This window comes from Gossypium hirsutum, chromosome D09 (genome assembly GCF_007990345.1).
Source record: "Gossypium hirsutum isolate 1008001.06 chromosome D09, Gossypium_hirsutum_v2.1, whole genome shotgun sequence".
Classification (NCBI taxonomy): Eukaryota; Viridiplantae; Streptophyta; class Magnoliopsida; order Malvales; family Malvaceae; genus Gossypium; species Gossypium hirsutum.
The window spans coordinates 49,696,628-49,715,685 of record NC_053445.1 but is presented as its reverse complement, the minus strand read 5'-3'; the positions used below and the strand labels follow the sequence as shown (position 1 = coordinate 49,715,685).

The 19,058-nt window shown below is 31.3% G+C and overlaps 2 protein-coding genes across 4 annotated transcripts; one reads left to right on the top strand and one right to left on the bottom strand.

Moving 5' to 3' along the window:
- Nucleotides 1-290: 290 nt before the first annotated feature.
- On the top strand, nucleotides 291-2,865 carry LOC107890643 (vesicle-associated protein 1-2). The gene is made up of 8 exons (XM_016815158.2): nucleotides 291-513; nucleotides 628-698; nucleotides 850-931; nucleotides 1,027-1,142; nucleotides 1,344-1,487; nucleotides 1,595-1,645; nucleotides 2,021-2,098; nucleotides 2,453-2,865. Exons 1-8 carry the CDS (start codon nucleotides 462-464, stop codon nucleotides 2,561-2,563), a joined length of 705 nt encoding a protein of 234 aa, XP_016670647.1. The 5' UTR covers nucleotides 291-461; the 3' UTR covers nucleotides 2,564-2,865.
- On the bottom strand, nucleotides 618-12,367 carry LOC107890644 (uncharacterized). Of its 3 annotated transcripts, XR_005918298.1 has the most exons (17): nucleotides 12,149-12,306; nucleotides 11,874-12,057; nucleotides 11,710-11,761; nucleotides 11,576-11,615; nucleotides 11,324-11,377; nucleotides 11,044-11,156; nucleotides 10,875-10,940; nucleotides 10,634-10,776; nucleotides 10,385-10,445; nucleotides 10,226-10,281; nucleotides 9,659-9,763; nucleotides 9,460-9,535; nucleotides 9,254-9,366; nucleotides 9,104-9,163; nucleotides 8,906-9,023; nucleotides 8,123-8,184; nucleotides 618-747 (listed from the first exon to the last, which is right to left on the bottom strand). XR_005918298.1 is itself a non-coding variant. In XM_016815160.2 (15 exons), exons 1-15 carry the CDS (start codon nucleotides 12,234-12,236, stop codon nucleotides 8,918-8,920), a joined length of 1,317 nt encoding a protein of 438 aa, XP_016670649.2. In that variant the 5' UTR covers nucleotides 12,237-12,367; the 3' UTR covers nucleotides 8,764-8,917. The 3 variants fall into 3 exon arrangements, 2 of the variants coding, with proteins under 2 accessions (XP_016670649.2, XP_016670650.2); XM_016815160.2 differs by lacking the exons at nucleotides 618-747; nucleotides 8,123-8,184 and having other exon boundaries at nucleotides 8,764-9,023; nucleotides 12,149-12,367; XM_016815161.2 differs by lacking the exons at nucleotides 618-747; nucleotides 8,123-8,184 and having other exon boundaries at nucleotides 8,764-9,023; nucleotides 11,089-11,156; nucleotides 12,149-12,367.
- Between the last annotated feature and the right edge of the window lie 6,691 nt (nucleotides 12,368-19,058).

Sequence of the window (19,058 nt, the reverse complement as noted above, 5' to 3'; positions counted from 1 at the left end):
ACACTTCAGTATTGGGTTTTCAAGTGGCCACTCTTTTATTACTTACACTGTTCTGATCTTTGGATCCAACGTGGAAGCCATTGATATTATTATCAAATAAAGCCTCCAGTTTCGAGTATCACTCCAAGTTGAAGTTTAGTTTTAACAGCTTTACCTCATGAATTTATCCATTTTTTTTCGTTAATCTAAATATAAAATTGACCCAAATTAACGATGGAGATATAAAACCGACCAATCCAATAATTTGGTCGATTCAAGTGATATTAACTAATAATAAGAAGAAGAAAAAGAAAAAAAATTAAGCAATTTTAATTAGTAAAAACCAAAAATGGGGAATCGAGTAAGAGCAGTTCCCGATTCCAATAATAAAGAGAGAGATTTGATTCCTTCTTCGTTTTCATAATCATTTCCCTTCCTTTTAGAGATTAAGCGATTCCTCGATTAAATCCCATTGCTCCGAAATGAGCACGGGCGACCTTCTTACCATCGATCCTTTAGAGCTCAAGTTTCCTTGTAAGTTTATATTCCTTTTTTGGGTTCCCTTTCCCTTTTTTCGCCGACCTTCAATTTCTGTTTTTCTGGGTTTTTAATTTTGATTTCATTGTTGTTGTTTCGGCATTTGATTAGTTGAGCTGAGGAAACAGATCTCATGTTCTCTTCAATTGTCGAATAAAACTGATAATCATGTAGCTTTCAAGGTATATCCTTCATCAATGTCGAATTTCCCGCATTCAATGTTTTAATGATCTGTTTGGTAGCCGAGAAAAAAAAAGATCAGGAATGGAAAAATAACAACGATTTTGAAACCTGAAAAAGAAATCAATACTTCATTTTGGATTTTGTTTTCAGGTGAAAACAACAAATCCAAAAAAGTACTGTGTTCGTCCCAATACGGGGATCGTCTTGCCTCGATCTACATGCGAAGTTATAGGTACAAAATACAATGAATCAATTACATTTTTCCAAATTTTATCATTATTATATTCGATCAAACTTCAAAAGAATCAATGATTTTTGTGGATTTAGTTACCATGCAAGCACAAAAGGAGGCCCCTGCTGATATGCAATGCAAGGACAAATTCCTCCTTCAAAGTGTAAAAGCCCCTGATGGTGTTACCGCAAAGGATATAACTGCAGAAATGGTATAGTATAATTCCGGCTCTTCATTTTGCTTTAAAATATTCGTTTTCGACACATATTTGGACATAAGTGTGGGCATATTCATATCAGATACATACCCATTTCCAACTTTAGACTTGAATCTGAGTAATGTAGTTATTTAATACTTTTGTGGACTGGGATGTATAGTGTTGATTGATTATTGGAAATCTTCATTTTTCTAGTTCAACAGAGAAGCTGGGAATGTGGTTGAGGAATGCAAGTTGAGAGTGGTTTATGTTTTTTCGCATCAACAAACTTCACCTTCACAAGAAGGGTCTGAATTAGTGCCTAGAGGCTCTATTTCAGACAATTCTGAGTTTGTTATGGTACGAGGCCGAGATCCTGCTGCATGTATTTACATTATCGCTTTTGTGTGTTGTTTGCACTCTGTTTTCTAGAATGCTAATAGTTTGCATTTCGTTGGTGAATGCAGGCTGCAAGAACATTTATGGATCAGCTTGACACTCAAGACAAATCTCCTGAGGTAAAATTTGAATTCTGGCATTCCAGATCTATGTTGCTTCGACTCTTCATTTTTCTTATGAAGTAGTCGTGTCCAACACCAATACCCAATGCATGACAGAACACTGGTATGAAAATATAATCCTCTACCAGCCCCCAAATACATGAAAGAACTTCAAAAAATTGAACATATTTGCATTGAGAACATACCCGTATCCGGAACTTATGCCCGAGTTAGAGTAACATAGTTCTGGATATAGTAAGGTCCATATTTTTCTAGTCAGATATTTGCATTCCTTTCAATGCTTCTGGGTTGGGGCCTGAAACTCTTTCATTCTATATGATGTCGATATATCGAAGGTCTAATAATCCTCAATAATACTTTCTATAATTGCAGGCAAAAGCTCTTATAACGAAGCTGACTGATGAAAAAAATAAAGCAATTCAACAAAATAACAAGCTTCGCCAAGAGCTGGTGAGCGGAATTTGGTCTTTTCTGTGTTCCCCTGCACTTATCGTCTCTGATAATTACTCATAGTTACAGCAAATTTCGAGTTGACATCAATCTCTCTTTTTACAATGAATCCATATTTTGGTCATAATCTTGTATGAATATGTTTTCCTTCTTCTTCTCAGACTTGCACATGATCCCTAGTCATCTTTCCTTTAAAACCGCTGCATCTTGTCGATAGTTGCTTACGACCTGCAGTTAAAAGTTTCCATCCCTGATAGAATTGTGCCTTCTTACTTGTCTCTTATTGGTTTATTATGTTCTCTTGATCTATTGAGCCATGGAAACTTCTCACATATAAAAAATTTGAATGTTTAGGAACTGTTGAAGCGCGAAAGCAGCAAAAGTGGGGGCAATCTGTCTTTCATGTTTGTCGCCTTGATCGGCTTGATTGGGTTAATTATGGGATACATCATGAAGAGGTCGTAAACCGCTACCGATCTAGTCAAGCTTATATGCATAATTTTTCTCTACTTTCCTTCAATGGAGAAGTAAACTGCAGGAAAAGGGTTAAGGTCATATGGCTCTGCACTGCAGTTGGTGGCTGGCCTGCATTGTATTGCCATTAACTTTGTTGCAATCTTTCTGTAACTTGGAAAGAGTTAATTTAGGAATAAATACGTACTATAGGGTCATGAGCAATTTAGTCCCGTTAAAAATAAACGGAAACGGGGCAATTTAATCTCTGTATTATTCTAAAGTGAATAAATAAAGATAAAAGATGGTATTAACTATTTCTGTTAATAAAATATTAAGTTAAGAACAATTTGGTCTTTTTCAAAGTAGATATTTGGAGTTACAAATGTGGCTGCAGCAAATATTGTCTTCTTTGGCTCAGCTTTTGCACAGGAAAACCTTCTTCAGATTTGTTTTGGCGCGTTTCACATATATCAGGGTAACTATTTAAAAGTGAACAAACTACAGCTTCGAAAATTTTAAAAATTAAAAATAAGAATTATTCAATATTCAAAAAGATTTTTAAAAATCAAAAAATTCTCATTTTTGAAAATTGAAAAACACATATGATAAATAAAAATAAATATTTGTTTGTTATCTAGTTTTTTGTAAGTGAAATATGATAAATAAACTAAAAATTTATACATTACCAAATTTAATATTAAAAAAATTACTTTTGTGTTTATAGATCCTTGCCAAGGCCAATTCATTTAAAGTTAAAAACCCTTATTTTCATTATTATCAATTTTATAATGCATTTTTAGTGAAAAATGAAAATATTTTTTTAAAAATATATTAAAATTTAAATTTAAATTGGCACTTTTTTAATCAAAATTTAAGAAAGTTTTGGATTTTTTTTAACTTTTTTCTATTAATTTTGAATGTTCATAAATTTTTTAAATTTTCATGAATATTATACTTTTTTAAAATTTTTGAAAAAATATGATTTTTTAAATCTTTTTGAATATTATATAAATTTTTTATATTTATTTCTTGAGTTTACCTGTATCCATGCTTTTCATGACTATTAACATTGATTTTCGTTATCGTTGTTTACTCAATTTTGAGAATTGCATGAAAATAATTTAATCAAGTATCTTTACTTTTGAATAATAAATAAACTAAATTGCTCCGTTTATTTTAAAAAGAGGGCATTTTATAAAAAAAAAGCCTTTTTTTTTAAAAAATTACCGAAATGGGCCCATTATTTAATTATTTATCGAAATAGTCCATTTTCCAGAAAATCGCAGCCACATCAGCAAATCGTGCTGACGTGGACACGAGTTCATGCCACATGGCGCGGTCCGGGGGACGCAATTTTGCCGTTTTTCCCACGTTAGATTTTTTCGGCTTTTAGAGCTTAGGGTTCAGGCTTTTTAGGGTTTTTAGGTACTGAAAGAAATAATTTCGAGTTGACGTTTCTAATCAAATACTATAAAACCGCTTCTAGCAGGATGCTATTTGAGAAGAATTTGTGAAATCGCGCCCTCGTGGACGCGCTTTTGCTACAGTAGGTCATGGAAGAAATAATTTTTTTTGACGTTTCTGAGCAAATAGTATAAAATCGCTTCTAACAGGATGCTATTTGAGAAGAATTTGTGAAAATCGCGCCCTCGTAGACGCGCTTTTACTACAGTAGCATGTTTGGGCCACCCACTAGAACTTGATGCCGTTCCCCAGTACGTATTTTCAGCATCAAACGTCGAGCCACCGACGTAAATGTCCCATCCACCGACAGAGTGTCTTGCAGGGGATATGCATTCGACACCGCTACTGAACATGGGTTGTTCCGTATTTTGTAACCCGCTTACCGGTGAGGGGACCTTGTACGCTGCAGATGATTGTGGGTTAGAAAATGACTCCGATGTGGATCCACCTTGAGAGCCCGGGCCGGATGGTGCAAAAGTTGGCTTATTTTCTAAACCGGAGCCTATTCTAACAGAACTTGAAGATGCTGAAAGGAGTTTAGATGAATAAGAAAATCCACAATTCAGATCATACTCACCTCCAGCCCACATGCATAATATCGATCTGTTTGCAAATGATGCGTTAGAGTTTCTAGATCTACCACACCGGTTGCGTGATCGTACAAGTTCGGGGGTAGATTCCGGTGAATTTGAAGTTGGTAATCAGTTTACCAATAAGGATAGTTTTATTGGTGCTTTGAAACAACATAGCATCAAAAACGGCGTTAACTACCACGTCGTTAAATCCAAATCTGATAAGTTTGAGGCGAAATGTGCGGTCCAAAATGGCACATGTTCATGGAAAATCTAAACCTCGTTAAGGAAAAGAACAGGGTTGTGGGAGATTAAAAAGTACAAAGGTCCACATACATGTACTGCAGGTATAGTATTAACGGTTTCTGAATAATACTTTTATTATGCAATGTTGCATTATTTAATATACTCAGTTTATAGGTGTTTCACAAGATCATCCCAAGATGGATTCAGCTATGTTAGTTAACTTGATACTGCCCACGGTAAAAACAGATCCTAGGGCTTCAGTGCCAGTGCTAATTGCCAATATTCGTAGCCAAATGGGGTACACGCCCTCTTACCGCAAGACTTGGATAGCTAAGCAAAAGGCGTTGGAGAAGATGCATAGTGGGTGAGACGCCTCATATAATGAAATATGACAGTGGTGTCAGGTGCTAGAGAGATATGTCCCAGGTGCCATCACAGACCTTGAAACGGAACATGCGTACAACAACAACCGATTGCTACGTGGATGCCAAGTGTTCAAACGCCTGTTTTGGACCTTTAAGCAATGTCGAGACGCATTTTCATACTGCAAGCCGTTGGTACAAATTTACGGTACATTTATGTTCGGCAGGTATACTCATCGACTATTGCTTGCAGTGGCACAGGATGGCGATGGGAGAATTCTTCCAATTGCATTTGCAATAACACCGGAAGAGTCGTCTGATGACTAAGATTTCTTTCTCTCTAGGTTAAGGAGGCATGTGTGCCCCCAACCTGATATCTGTGTTATTTCAGATTGAGGCGCCGGTATACTAGCTGCATTTGATCGACAAGAAAGTTTATGGCAGCGCACACACCATAGATTTTGCCTAAGACACCTTGCTTCGAACTATTACAGGCAATATCCATCTAAGAGCGAACGACGACAAGTGACCAACATGGGTATTTAGTCTATATCTGTGTTATTTTGTTTGTCAATTTGAATTAGTTTTATTGGTAGAAGTCGTATAAATTATTCGCTATGATCTTATATTGGCAGGGTATACAGCCAGTCAAATGAAGTTGTACGAATGGTATGGGAATTCAGGCCATACAAGTCGATCATGCCGTACTCGCAATAGTTGAATGTAATTGTAAAAAAATTAAGTTTGTGAAATTATTAATTGATAAATTGTATTAATGGTTAGTAAAAATTTTAAATTATATAAAATTATTAATTGTTAGTACCAGTCAAAACATTTTTCCAAATCTAACATTATGTGAATGTAAAATTATTAATTGATAAATTGTATTAATGGTTAGTAAAAATTTTAAATTACATAAAATTATTAATTGTTAGTACCAATCAAAACATTTTTCCAAATCTAACATTATGTGAATGTAAAATTAGGTTAGGGTTTTTAAGTTAAGGGTTAGAGTTTTTAATTTAATTAGGTTAGGGTTTTTAGCTTAATTAGGTTAGGGTTTTTAAGTTAATTAGGTTAGAGTTTTTAATTTAATTAGGTTAGGGTTTTTAAGTTAAGGGTTAGGGTTTTTAATTTAATTAGGTTAGGGTTTTAAATTTAATTAGGTTAGGGTTTTTAAGTTAAGGGTTAAGATTTTTAATTTAATTATATTAGGGTTTTTAATTTAATTAGGTTAGAGTTTTTAATTTAATTAGGTTAGGGTTTTTTAATTTAATTAGGTTAGGGTTAAGGTTTTAAAATTTAATTAGGTTAGGGTTTTTAATTTAATTAAGTTAGGGTTTTTAATTTAATTAGGTTCGGGTTTTTAAATTTAATTAGGTTAGAATTTTTAAGTTAATTTAATTAGGTTAGGGTTTTTAATTTAACTTAATTAAATTAAAAACCCTAACCCTTAACTTAAAAACCCTAACATAATTAAATTTAAAAACTCTAACTTAATTAAATTAAAAACTCTAACCTAATTAAATTAAAAACCCTAACCTAATTAATTTAAAAACTCTAACCTAATTAAATTAAAAACACTAACCTAATTAAATTAACAACCCTAACCCTTAACTTAAAAACCCTAACCTAATTAAATTAAAAACCCTAACCCTTAACTTAAAAACCCTAACCTAATTAAATTTAAAAACCTTAATCTAATTAAATTAAAGACCCTAACCCTTAACTTAAAGACCCTAACCTAATTAAATTTAAAAATCCTAACATAATTAAATTAAAAACCCTAACCTGATTAACTTAAAAACTCTAACCTAATTAAATTAAAAACTCTAACATAATTAACTTAAAAACCCTAACTTAATTAAATTTAAAAACCCGAACCTAATTAAATTAAAAACCCTAACCCTTAACTTAAAAACTCTAACCTAATTTAATTAAAAACCCTAACCCTTAACTTAAAAACCCTAACCTAATTAAATTAAAAACCTTAACCCTTAACTTAAAAACCCTAACCTAATTAAATTTAAAAACCCTAATCTAATTAAATTAAAAACCCTCACCTAATTAAATTAAAAACCCTAACCCTTAACTTAAAAACTCTAGCCTAATTAAATTAAAAACTCTAACCCTTAACTTAAAAACCCTAACCCTTAACTTAAAAACCCTAACCTAATTTAATTAAAAACCCTAACCTAATTAAATTAAAAACCTTAACCCTTAACTTAAAAACCCTAACCTAATTAAATTTAAAAACCCTAATCTAATGAAATTAAAAACCCTCACCTAATTAAATTAAAAACCCTAACTCTTAACTTAAAAACCCTAACCTAATTAAATTTAAAAACCCTAACCTAATTAACTTAAAAACCCTAACCAATCATTTGGCTCCAACCCACCAGTTTTGGGTCCACCTTTTGACATGTGGCGACGGTAGGCCGAGGATGCAAGATGGACCCGAAACTGGCGAGTTGGAGCCAAATGATTGTTTAGTATTTTTAATTTAATTAAGTTAGGGTTTTTAAGTTAATTAGGTTAGGGTTTTTAAATTTAATTAGGTTAGGGTTTTAAAGTTAAGGGTTAGGGTTTTTAATTTAATTAGGTTAGGGTTTTTAAGTTAAGGATTAGAGTTTTTAATTTAATTAGGTGAGGGTTTTTAATTTAATTAGATTAGGGTTTTTAAGTTAAGGGTTAAGGTTTTTAATTTAATTAGGCATCCCCAGCCTACCGTCGCCACATGTCAAAAACTCGCTTCCCGCAGGTAGTTTTCTACCAACGGTGATGGAGGATCATACATATTCCGGATATTGCATTCCAATACCTGATCTACAGACTTTTATAACAAATAAAAAATTAATAATTATCTAACAATGCATAAATAAAAAATTCTTAAATAATATTTAAAAATTAAATTTAATACTTACCATTTTCATTTGTTCCACTGATATGTGATGCTTATCAAGACGAGTCAATTCTCCGGCCATTACTGAAATCGTAAAAATTTTTACAGTTTAAAAAATTTTAAAAAAATATTTTTAAGAATATTTTTAAAAAAAGGAGTTAAGAGGAACTTGAGAGAAAATTGAAATTAAATATAGATTTAAAAGAATTTTTGAAGGAAATTGAGAGAAAATTGAAAGGAATTTGAGAGAATTAGTTTGTGAAAAAAATAATGGGTGGGGTATTTATAATTTTTTTTTACCGTTGGAGGGGGGGCAACGGTCAAATTTTTGACCGTTGGAGCACTATTCACGCGCGGGGCAAGTCGCAGCCACGTCAGCGCGCTTTGCTGACGTGACAGCAAATCGCGTCCATTTCCTGGCGCGTTCCCTGACATCGCACTGACGTGGACGCGATTTTCCGGAAAATAGATCATTCCGGTAAATAATTAAATAATGGGCTCATTTCGGTAATTTAAAAAAAAAAAGACTTTTTTCTGTAAATTGCCCTTAAAAAGAACTAAATTGCTTCTATCTGGACTGGCCCGAGCCCAGGCCAGCCTAAATTGGGCTTCAAACAAATCGCAATCAAGTTCCCAATAAATAAAATAAATAAATAAATCAGATGACAAAATCATCAACTGCTTTAAAAGGCTGAATCATACAAATTTTATGTACATTTTTGCAGGCAAGCTAACCATAAATTTAAAACCAAAGCTCTTTTGCCATAAATATTTTGGAGGAATATGCCAATAAGAGGCAATTTACCTCTCAACACTGTTAGAAAATGAAGTCACTGAGCTGTACATGTTTCCCTTTCCCTGTATTTCTGCCAATTATATATGCTCGGTCCTCGATATCAGCATTTAAGCAGTTCATCCTATGCCTGCGGCATCACCGACAAGTCAGTAAGTTCTTTACACATTGGGAGACACAAAATGATGTCAATGATGTTACAACACATACCAAGCAAAGTGATCTTCACAACAAATGGAACCCCAAATCATTGAAAGTCCAGCCCCTTTCCTGCAGTCAGCAACAACGTACAGCACATTTAATCGTTACAGAGTCAAATTAAAAGTTAAAAAAACGATTGAAGTTGTAATGATAATATACCAAGTTGCCGTATACATATCGTAGAATTTGTCAAATGCTTTATCGAAGCAGTAGTGGCAAATCAAAAGATCATTAATGTTAGTCACCTCGCATGTTGACTTGCAGCATTTCACCTATTTTGATAAATGTTTAGACGTTAGTTTCATGCCATGAGGTCTAAGTGATACAGTATCTAAAGTGCAGAGAATGGAAAAGAAAATTCTCACCAGTCGCTTGAGTTTATGTGAGTAGTACTGTTTATGGGATGGATGGGTATGGATATGTTCATTCAAATGACCTTCACTGTATATCAAAATATCCAAGAGGAAAGATCATAAGTTGCCCTTTTTGTTTTACAATACATGCCGAAGACAAACATGTCATAATTGAATGTGAAAACAAAAAGATACAGGTTATACAGCTTACTTGTCACAGACAACAGTGCTGCAATCAAGGCATGTTGCTAGGCCAATTGAGCCACGGCATGCATTACAGCTTGCATGAGATAAGTTTTCACCTATGCGATGGCATCTGCAGAAAGAAAGAAGCAAAGAGAATAACTAAGCTCCCCAAGAAACGAGTTATTGTGACCTCTAACAGAGCAAGGGTCTTTTTGTGTGTGTGTGTCATGCAGTAACATATAGCAAGAAATCAATCGCAATCTAATCAAGGAAACTAAGAAATGGTGCAACTCATTTAGTAAACTCAACAATCCCAGATTAACATACAGGCTTAAAATCTACAAGGCTACTTGTGAAAACAAAGGATGAGCATGAACCCTACCGCAAAAACTAAACAAATAAATAAAGGGAAAAAGGAAGTCTTTGCCAAATCCTCCATGCAGGAGTCTAGCTGTTATATCCAAGTTTGCCTTAATTTCAAGAAAATAAGAAAACAATATGGAATAATCACATGCATAGTAATTAACTTTTAAAGGTTTTTCTTTTTTCGAAAATAATTTAGGATAAATACATGAAATTGAGTTATATAAACCTTCTGTACAGTTCAAGAAGATCTCTCGCTACAGGCTTGCTCTGCTTCGACACCGCCTACAAATAGAGAAATGTTTGTCAAGGAAAAATGTGTTTTCACAGTCCATAATTGTAAAGGACCAAAGTGCTTCCTTTAGCAGAAAATAAGTAATGATAAAACCTGCTCGGGTGTGGTGACCAAGCAATCATCAGCAAGGTGTCCAGGCCTCTTGCATTTCCAACTAAAACCAGAATCATTCATATTAGACTCAAAGGTAATCATAACTAAATACTGGAAACTATTTTCTCTTCTTTCTTTATTTTGACGAAGTGCTGGAAACTATTTTCAAAACACATGGAACCTATGGTGCTATGCTATCTCAATTTACAAATGTTATTTGGGAATACAATGCTTTAGAAGAAACTTTACCATTTGTAACTACAAAGACTAGATCCCCTTTGGGACCAGCGATGGTTGTTGTAATCCCAAGTGTCCTCCGCAAGCTCAGGCAAATGAGAAATAGATGTAAGATCAGATGACGAGTGAGATGGATTCCGATTGCTCATAGATTTCTGAACATGCAACAAATAATACTGGCTTAATATAATGAAAACAGTAAGACCAGAGACATTCTTTTTTTACTGTGAACAAAGTCAGCGAGAATGAGAACCTCAGTTATTTGAAGGCTTTGCAGAAGAGCAGATTTGCACTCCATGCTGCAAATGTCATCATCAGTCTACAACCGCAGGCAAGCATCATATACAAAGTTAGAGAGATTAATAGAAACAACTAAGGAAATGATGTGGTGAATCTTGAATTACAGTGTTCATTTATCCCACCTTATCACATATATATTCTCCATATCTACCACAAACTACACATACAGGTTCACCTGGAAGAGGAAATCGTTGCTCACTTCTGCTCTTAACCCGATCTACTTCATTTGCATCGCCTACAATAAACATAGTAAAAAAACTAGTGTAAAGGCCACATCTGCAACAAATATAATTTAAAGCTTTGCCGATCATAAGCAATCAATAACAGAAAAATGATCCGAGTGGTCTTTAAAATATTCTAAGCAAAAGATTGATGATAGTTGAAGAAGATACTAAAACAAACCAGAATCTGGAGGATCCTGAGTTTCTTTATCGTTGGAAGAAGCACTTCCATCACCTGAATTTTTAGGAACATAATATTCAGTAATTGCACACACATTCAATGGAAAATAGAGTTGCAAGTCATCAAAGTTTATAAACTGAATGATGAAAATCAATTCTTTATTGACCGAACCGACAATTTGTTCAATGTTAATTATAATGGAATCCATTAATATTGACTTTTGCTATCAAAAGAAACATGAATTTAACTTACTTTCATAGTCTACCAAATTTACACTCGAATTCGAAGCTTGCTGCAACAAAAACAGAAAAAGAAAAATTAAGAACTAAAAGGAGACAATTAAAATTCATGTAAAAAAAAAAACCCAAAAGCAATGGCCAAATTACCAAAATATCGGCACTCAGTTCGTCGTAACCCTGAGATGAACTAACTTCTCTCCTGCTCAATCAAAAACCGGATATTGAACAAAAATTGTAAAGCAGTTTCGCAATATATGAAAACGATTACACTTTAAAAGTGTGAAAACACATTAAAAGAACAGAAAACTCGCCTTCTTTTTAGAATGTAATCATGATGAGACATAGGTCCATCATTGTCTTCAATTTCACGGCTACGATGAGGCAGCTGTGACAATGGCTCACGCTCTCTCGAGCGTTTCCTGCACGCGCTTTTATCGTCGACTTGAGATTTTTCTTCGACCAGAGGAGGAGCATTGCCGGTGGCGATATTATAAGCTGTGAATTGGAGGAAGGGAAAGATTTAAATTTTAAAAACGTGTTTGGTAAGTAAGAAAATGGAGAAAAAAAGAAGAAATGAAAAATTAACCTTTTAGGTTTTGGAGAGCAGATGAGAGACTTAAATCTTTCTTGTAAGAGAGGGAAGGATTCTTGTAGAAATTCGATCTCGTTCCCATTTTCCCCTTTTTTCCGCGAAGGTTTTCGATTCTTAGATAGAGAGAGAGCTTAAACAATAGGGATGGCGGCAGCCCAGCACAGAGATACCAAACGAAGTCGTTTGATTATCACAAAAACGGCTGGATTTCCCGCGTTTTGACTATTTACAGAACGAGATCAATGCCCAAGACTATGGACCTTGTTATTAACGGCGGGGTCCAATTTGCTTAATGCACACTTCAATTTTAACTTTTAAAATTGTGTTTGTAAGAGGAATTTTTATTTTTTTATTTCTTAAAGTGTTAGTATTTTAAAATTGATCCATTCAAATACTAAAATTTGTAATTGTTTCGTTTGGATAAATAATTGATTTAATAATAGGTTATTGAAATTTTATAAATTATGAAATAATTATAAAAGAATAATAATTATATTTAAAACAAATAATATAAAAAAATCCAATATGAATAACGTTATATTTGTAACACATTATAAATAGTTTTAATAATATAAAATTTTAAATATATATTATAATTAAATCAAAATGATTTTGAAGTTTTAAGTTTTTCTAAATCAAACAAAATTGTGAGGTATTTTGAAAAGGCTAATATGTCAAGAAAAAACCCTTAAAGAAAAAATAAAAAATAAAAAATCAATTAAGTTCCTGTATTAAATTTGCACCCAATTAAGGGCAATTTATCAATAAAAGTCCTTTTTTTTAAATTATCGAAATGGGCCCATTTTTTAATTATTTACCGGAATGGTCTTTTTTCTGGGAAATCACGTCCACGTCAGCGCGATGTCAGGGTACGCGCCTGGAAATCGCGTCCACGTCAACGCGAGATGCTGACATGGAAGGAAATCGCGTCCTTGAGAGCGCGATTTCCTTCTGACGTGGACGCGATTTCGGCCCACGCGTGAACAGTACCCAACGGTCAAAAAAATAAAATATTTGGCCCATTTCGATAAATTTTAAAAATATAGGGCTTTTTTGGTATTTTAAAAAAAATAAATTTTGAATCTTTTTGTACTTGTATTTATTTTTTTAATCAATTAACTCTTCAATATTACATCAATAGCAACAAGTACAAAAAATATTCAAAATTGTTACCAACAAGATTTGAACCAAGGTACTAAGGGAAAAGAGCAAGCATCTTAACCAACTAAGCTAAACTAATTAATTGACATATTATAGAAATACTGTTATTATCTTAATTATATTGCTTACGTTCTAACGATTTATCCTATTCCATTCACGTGTCAAATCAGAAAAAATAATACAACAATTCTGTAAAAAAAATCCGGTGTTTACTTCAAATAAATAAGGAAAATAATGATTTGAATGTTTCAAAATTCAATTTTAAACCGAAAAAATCGAAATTCAGGGGCAAAAAAAGATCTTTTTCGATGAAAACTGCATCAAACTGCCTTCGGCTGTTTGTCAACGCGTAGATCTCGAAAAGTTATTCGAAATAAAAAAAAATCATCTCAATTAGACAACCAAGCCAAAAGTTATGGCCTTTCAAAGTTTTCCAAGCTAAAAAACATAAACTGTTCATCCACGTCAGCAAATCGCGTCCTCGTAGGCGCGATTTGTGTCTACGTAAGCAAAGCGCGCTGACGTGGACGCGATGTTCTGACACGTCCCCTGACATCGCTCTGACGTGGACGCGATTTCGGGGAAAATGGCCCATTCCGATAAATAATAAAATACCGGGCCCATTTCGGTAAATTTTAAAAAAATAGGGCTTTTTTTAGTAATTTGCCCCCCAATTAAGTCCTTCCATTAACAAATTTAGTCATTGACTATAATGACCAATAAAATAATTTATGGACCAATCAGATGGTGCAACATGGCAGTTTATGGTTTAATATAATATTTTTCTCATAAAAGGTGTTTTAAAAATCTTAAAAATTTATACAAAATTAGGAAAAAAAATATAAATATAAATATAAATATAAATATATATGAAATATTAAAAATATGAAATTTATATAAACTTATTAAAAATATAAAAACTTATAAATATTATAAAAATTATAAAATTAATCAAACTTATTCAAAATATTTAAATCTAAAATACTTATTAGAACTCTTAAATATTAATAAAATATTGTAAAAAGTATTAAAAATCTTATAATTATATAAACTTATATAAATTATTAAAAAACATGGAAATTTGGATTGGACCAATTAACCTAAAATAAGTCATGGTACTAATTCGGGAAAAGCCATTGACTAGTTGACTTGGAAACCAGGTGTAACACCTCTTACCCGAGACCGTTGTCGGAGTCGAGCACGAGGCATTACCTAACTTAACTTACTAGTTAGGAGAATAAATATTTTCTTTTAAAATTAATTCACTCACGTTCATTCAATATGTCCCTACAAAGGAATCTCAAGACCCTAAATCATGCAATAGAAACAGTTCGGGTCCAAACCGGGAACATTAATAATTTTCCGAATACTAAAACAAATTAAAACAATTCATTTCACTATTCATAATAAAATTGTCCACCTGCGCAATAGTCACTAATTTAATTATAACTCAAGTTACAAAACTCGAAATTTAGATCCGTAAATTTTCCTTGAAACTAGACTCATATATCTTCTTACCATAAAATTTTCAGAATTTTTGGTTTTGCCAATTAGTACATTTTATTCTTTAAAGTCTCCCATGTTTCATTGTTCGATAGCTTTGACCCCTCTTCACTAAAAATTAATTATCTCATTGTACAGAATTCAGATAATATTCTCGTTTGTTTATATTAAAAATATACTCACTAAGGAATCTAGGCATATAAATTATAACTTCCAATTATTTCTATACAATTTTTAATGATTTTCTAAAGTCAGAATAGGGGATTTCAAAAACTATTCTGACCTGTCTCACTAAAATTTAAACACTAAAAATATACAACTCTTTTGCTTACTCTATTTCTTTCATGTGAAAATAAACTCATTCAGCTTTAATTTCATATCTCACTCAGCTTCTAATTCAATTTTCATCATTTTTGGTGATTTTTCAAATTCATGTCAATGCTGCTGTCCAAAAATTGTTTTAGTGGAAAATGTTGATAACTAAGTTTATAACACCTTCACTTTCTTTCAATTAAACCCTATACATGCCATATAAACCTTAAGATGCACAATACAATTTACCGAAGTAATCTGGATAGTGTGCCCTGATGTGTTGATCCGATCCACCGATTTCACATCAATCTACAAAGAACATTAATCACACATAAGTAAGCTTATGTAAGCTTAGTAAGTTCATAGGCATAGAAAATAATTCTTACCGAACATTTTATAACAATTATACAATATATAATTTCACTAATTCTTCATTTTCTTAATCAATTTAGGAAACGGTTACGGAATTGAGTACTTCGTTTTTTTAAAATGCCATAGTATAACTATGGTCTTGCACATAATCACATATCACACACCGAAGCCATAGTCCAGCCATGGTCTTACATGGAAGCATATATCACACCGATGCCATATCTCGAGTATGGTCTTATTAGGAAATCACATATCACATATTGCCATGGTCCAACCATGGTCTTTTCCATCAATGCGTATGAGTCACTGAACGAAAGTACTCAATCCAATGTTCCATAAAATTAGAACTTTTATTCAAACATTTATATTTTCAAAATTATCTCAGTTTAATAACATTCATATAAAATAACATACCATAGCATTCATGAAATTTCAAAGTATAATGCAACATTTCCTGCCAACCACAATCTCAAACAATGAATTGACTCAATTGAGCTTAATATCAAATATCAACTTATATTCCAACATTTAGCTTCAATTGCACTTACAAATACTTGTCAAATTAAGGATCGTCTTACGGATTTGAGTACATCGTTTACCCGGTGCCACAATTTGCTTGAATATTTTACAATGCTATAACTCAGTATGGTTTCCTTCATTGAAATATCATACCTACTTTTCACAACTCAGTATAGTTTTCTTCACTGAAACACCATACCTACTTTTCACAACTTTCCATGGATTCACCATGGGCTTATTCGTCAATTCATCACTAATTACAGAACGTATGTACTCAATCCTGCGTATCCCTTAATTTAAACTAACAATCTCATTTTTTTTCTCATTTTTACAATAATCATAATTCAATAAAAATATACGAATTGATACAATATATAATTCCCACATTAACAATTAATCATAAAAATTCAGCCATATGAACTTACCTGGGCCAAATTGTAGGATTTGTAAAAGTTCAGAGATTATTTTTATACTTTCTCTTTTCCGCATTTATCTTCAGATTCCCGATCTATAATATAAACTTTTTCATTCATTAGCATCTAACTCAATACTAATTCACTTCACAATTTATACCCTTCAATTTTTGAAATTACACTTTTACCCCAAAACTTACAGTTTTTACAATCTAGTCCCTACTCAATTAACACTTTAATTGAACTAATTTTTTCCTTAGTTAACACTTTATCTAATAATTTTAGGCTATTATACAGCCTTTGATATTCATAATTTCAGTACAAAACCCCAATTCCTAGTTTTTTCACAATTAAGTCCTAAAAATAATTTTCTATTAAAATCACTTAATAAAATCATAATATAATAAAATTAAAGCTTAAAATCTATTATAATTCATCATAAAATTCCATTAGTCACTCATGGTAACTTTCAAAATCATTCATAGAATCAAAAACAAATGAATTCAATAGTTGGACTTAATTGTAAAAGTCACAAAACATGAAAAATTACAAAGAAAACGCAAGAATTGAACTTACATGATGAAAAATATGAAAAACCAGCTTGAAAACTCTCTCCTATGGCGTTTTGGCTGAAGAAAAATGATTATATCTCTAGGTTTTTCAATTTTGTCTTTATTTTATATGTTTAATTTACAAAATTTTCAATTTTGCCCTTATTTCTCCTTATTTTATTGCCCAAAACGTCCAGCCCATATACTTTAGGCCTAATTTCCTTTTAAATCCCTCCTTATTAGTCACTTAAACTATTTAATCACAATTTAACAAATTTTGCACTATTTTCAATGTAGTCCTTTTTAATTAATTGACTATCCAAATATTAAAATTTTCTAACGAAACTTTTATACTAACTCAATGACACTCCATAAATATTTATAAAAATATTTATGGCTTGACTTATTAATTTGAGGTCTCGATACCTTGTTTTAGACCCAGTTTACCAATTAAATTCTTTTTAAATCACAAAATTCACTAAATCACAAAATTCACTAATTCAAAAATTCTTCTAAATTCAAACTTAACCCATAATTATTAATTTATTAAATTTTCAAGCTTACTTGTCGGATTTAGTGATCCAAAATCACTGTTTCCGATACCACTAAAAATTGGGTTGTTACACCAGGTTGTTGAACTGATTTTTTATTTTTTAATATTTGTTTATCAAACAAAAATTTCATTAACCAACTATTAGCACATATCAAAATGAAATATTTTGACCAAGATTTCTAGAACCGGCCCAGTGGTTGAACCAATCAAGCTACCAGTTTATCGGTTCAATTGATTCATCTTGTTCAATTAAAAAAAATTAAGAAAAAAATCAATTCAAACCTTTCAGTTCTCAAGTTAACTAATCTAATGGCTTTCTTCGGACTGATACCCTTATCAATTTTGGTCTTAGTCCAACCAATTGATCGGTCCAGTTTAAGTTCTTTTTTATGATTTTTAATCATTTTATGAGTTTATATCAAATTTAATACTTTTATAACCTTTTTTTTATAATTTTTATGATTTTTATAAAATTTTAAAAATTTTAAATATGTTTTATTACTTTTATAATTTTTTATAATTTATTATATTTTTATAATTTTTATAAGTTTATATCAATTTTAATATTTTATTATTTAATAATTTTTCTTATATTTTTTTATAATTTATCCGATTTTTTAATATTTTTTTATGAGAAGAATATTAGACTAAATTAAAAGCTATCATATGTCACTATCTGATTGGTCTGCGAATTTATTTTTAGCGGTAGTCGTGGTCAATGACGAAAACCATTAAGAGAGGGACTTAATTGATTATTTTAATTAATGACAATGGCTTAATTGAGTGCAAATTTAATACAGGAGATTATTTCTTCTTTTTTGCATTTTTTAACGGCTTTTTTAACATATAAACCTTTTGAAAAACTACCCAAAGGAATTTGAAAAAAAAGAATATTAGCTATTAAAATTATCGGGATTTGAAAAAAAGAATATTAGCTATTAAATTTATCTCCTGAAATTACTTACAAATTTACAAATTTTGAAATTCTTTAATATATTTACCAAAACAAGAAAATTTATTTCTAGATTTTTTTAAATTTTGGTACAAATGAAGTTCCTTCTACAAGTTTTTCAACCACACACCCTAAAATTTTAATATTAAATATTTATAAATTTAAATGTATATTTATTAAATATTTATAAATTTAAATGTCTATTTATTATTAAATTTTAAAATTTTAATAAAATATTTAAGATGTTCCTTAAAAATTAAAAACATTACTAATACTAAATTTTATTAAAATAATAAGTTATTACATGATTAAATATATTATTAGTATTAAAAATTATAATGTTTTATATTATATTTTAATATTGTTTATAAATAAAAATATTAATAATATAATTATTTTAATTAATTTTTATATAAAAATCAAGATAAACTATTTTTCGAAAAGAAAAATCATTTTGGCTTATGAAATGAATTCTTATGAAATTAACATAAAAAATAATTTCCGTATTATTCTTTTCATTCAATATATTATCTGTCTTTTGACACGCTTTTTCTTTTGGACTATTTCC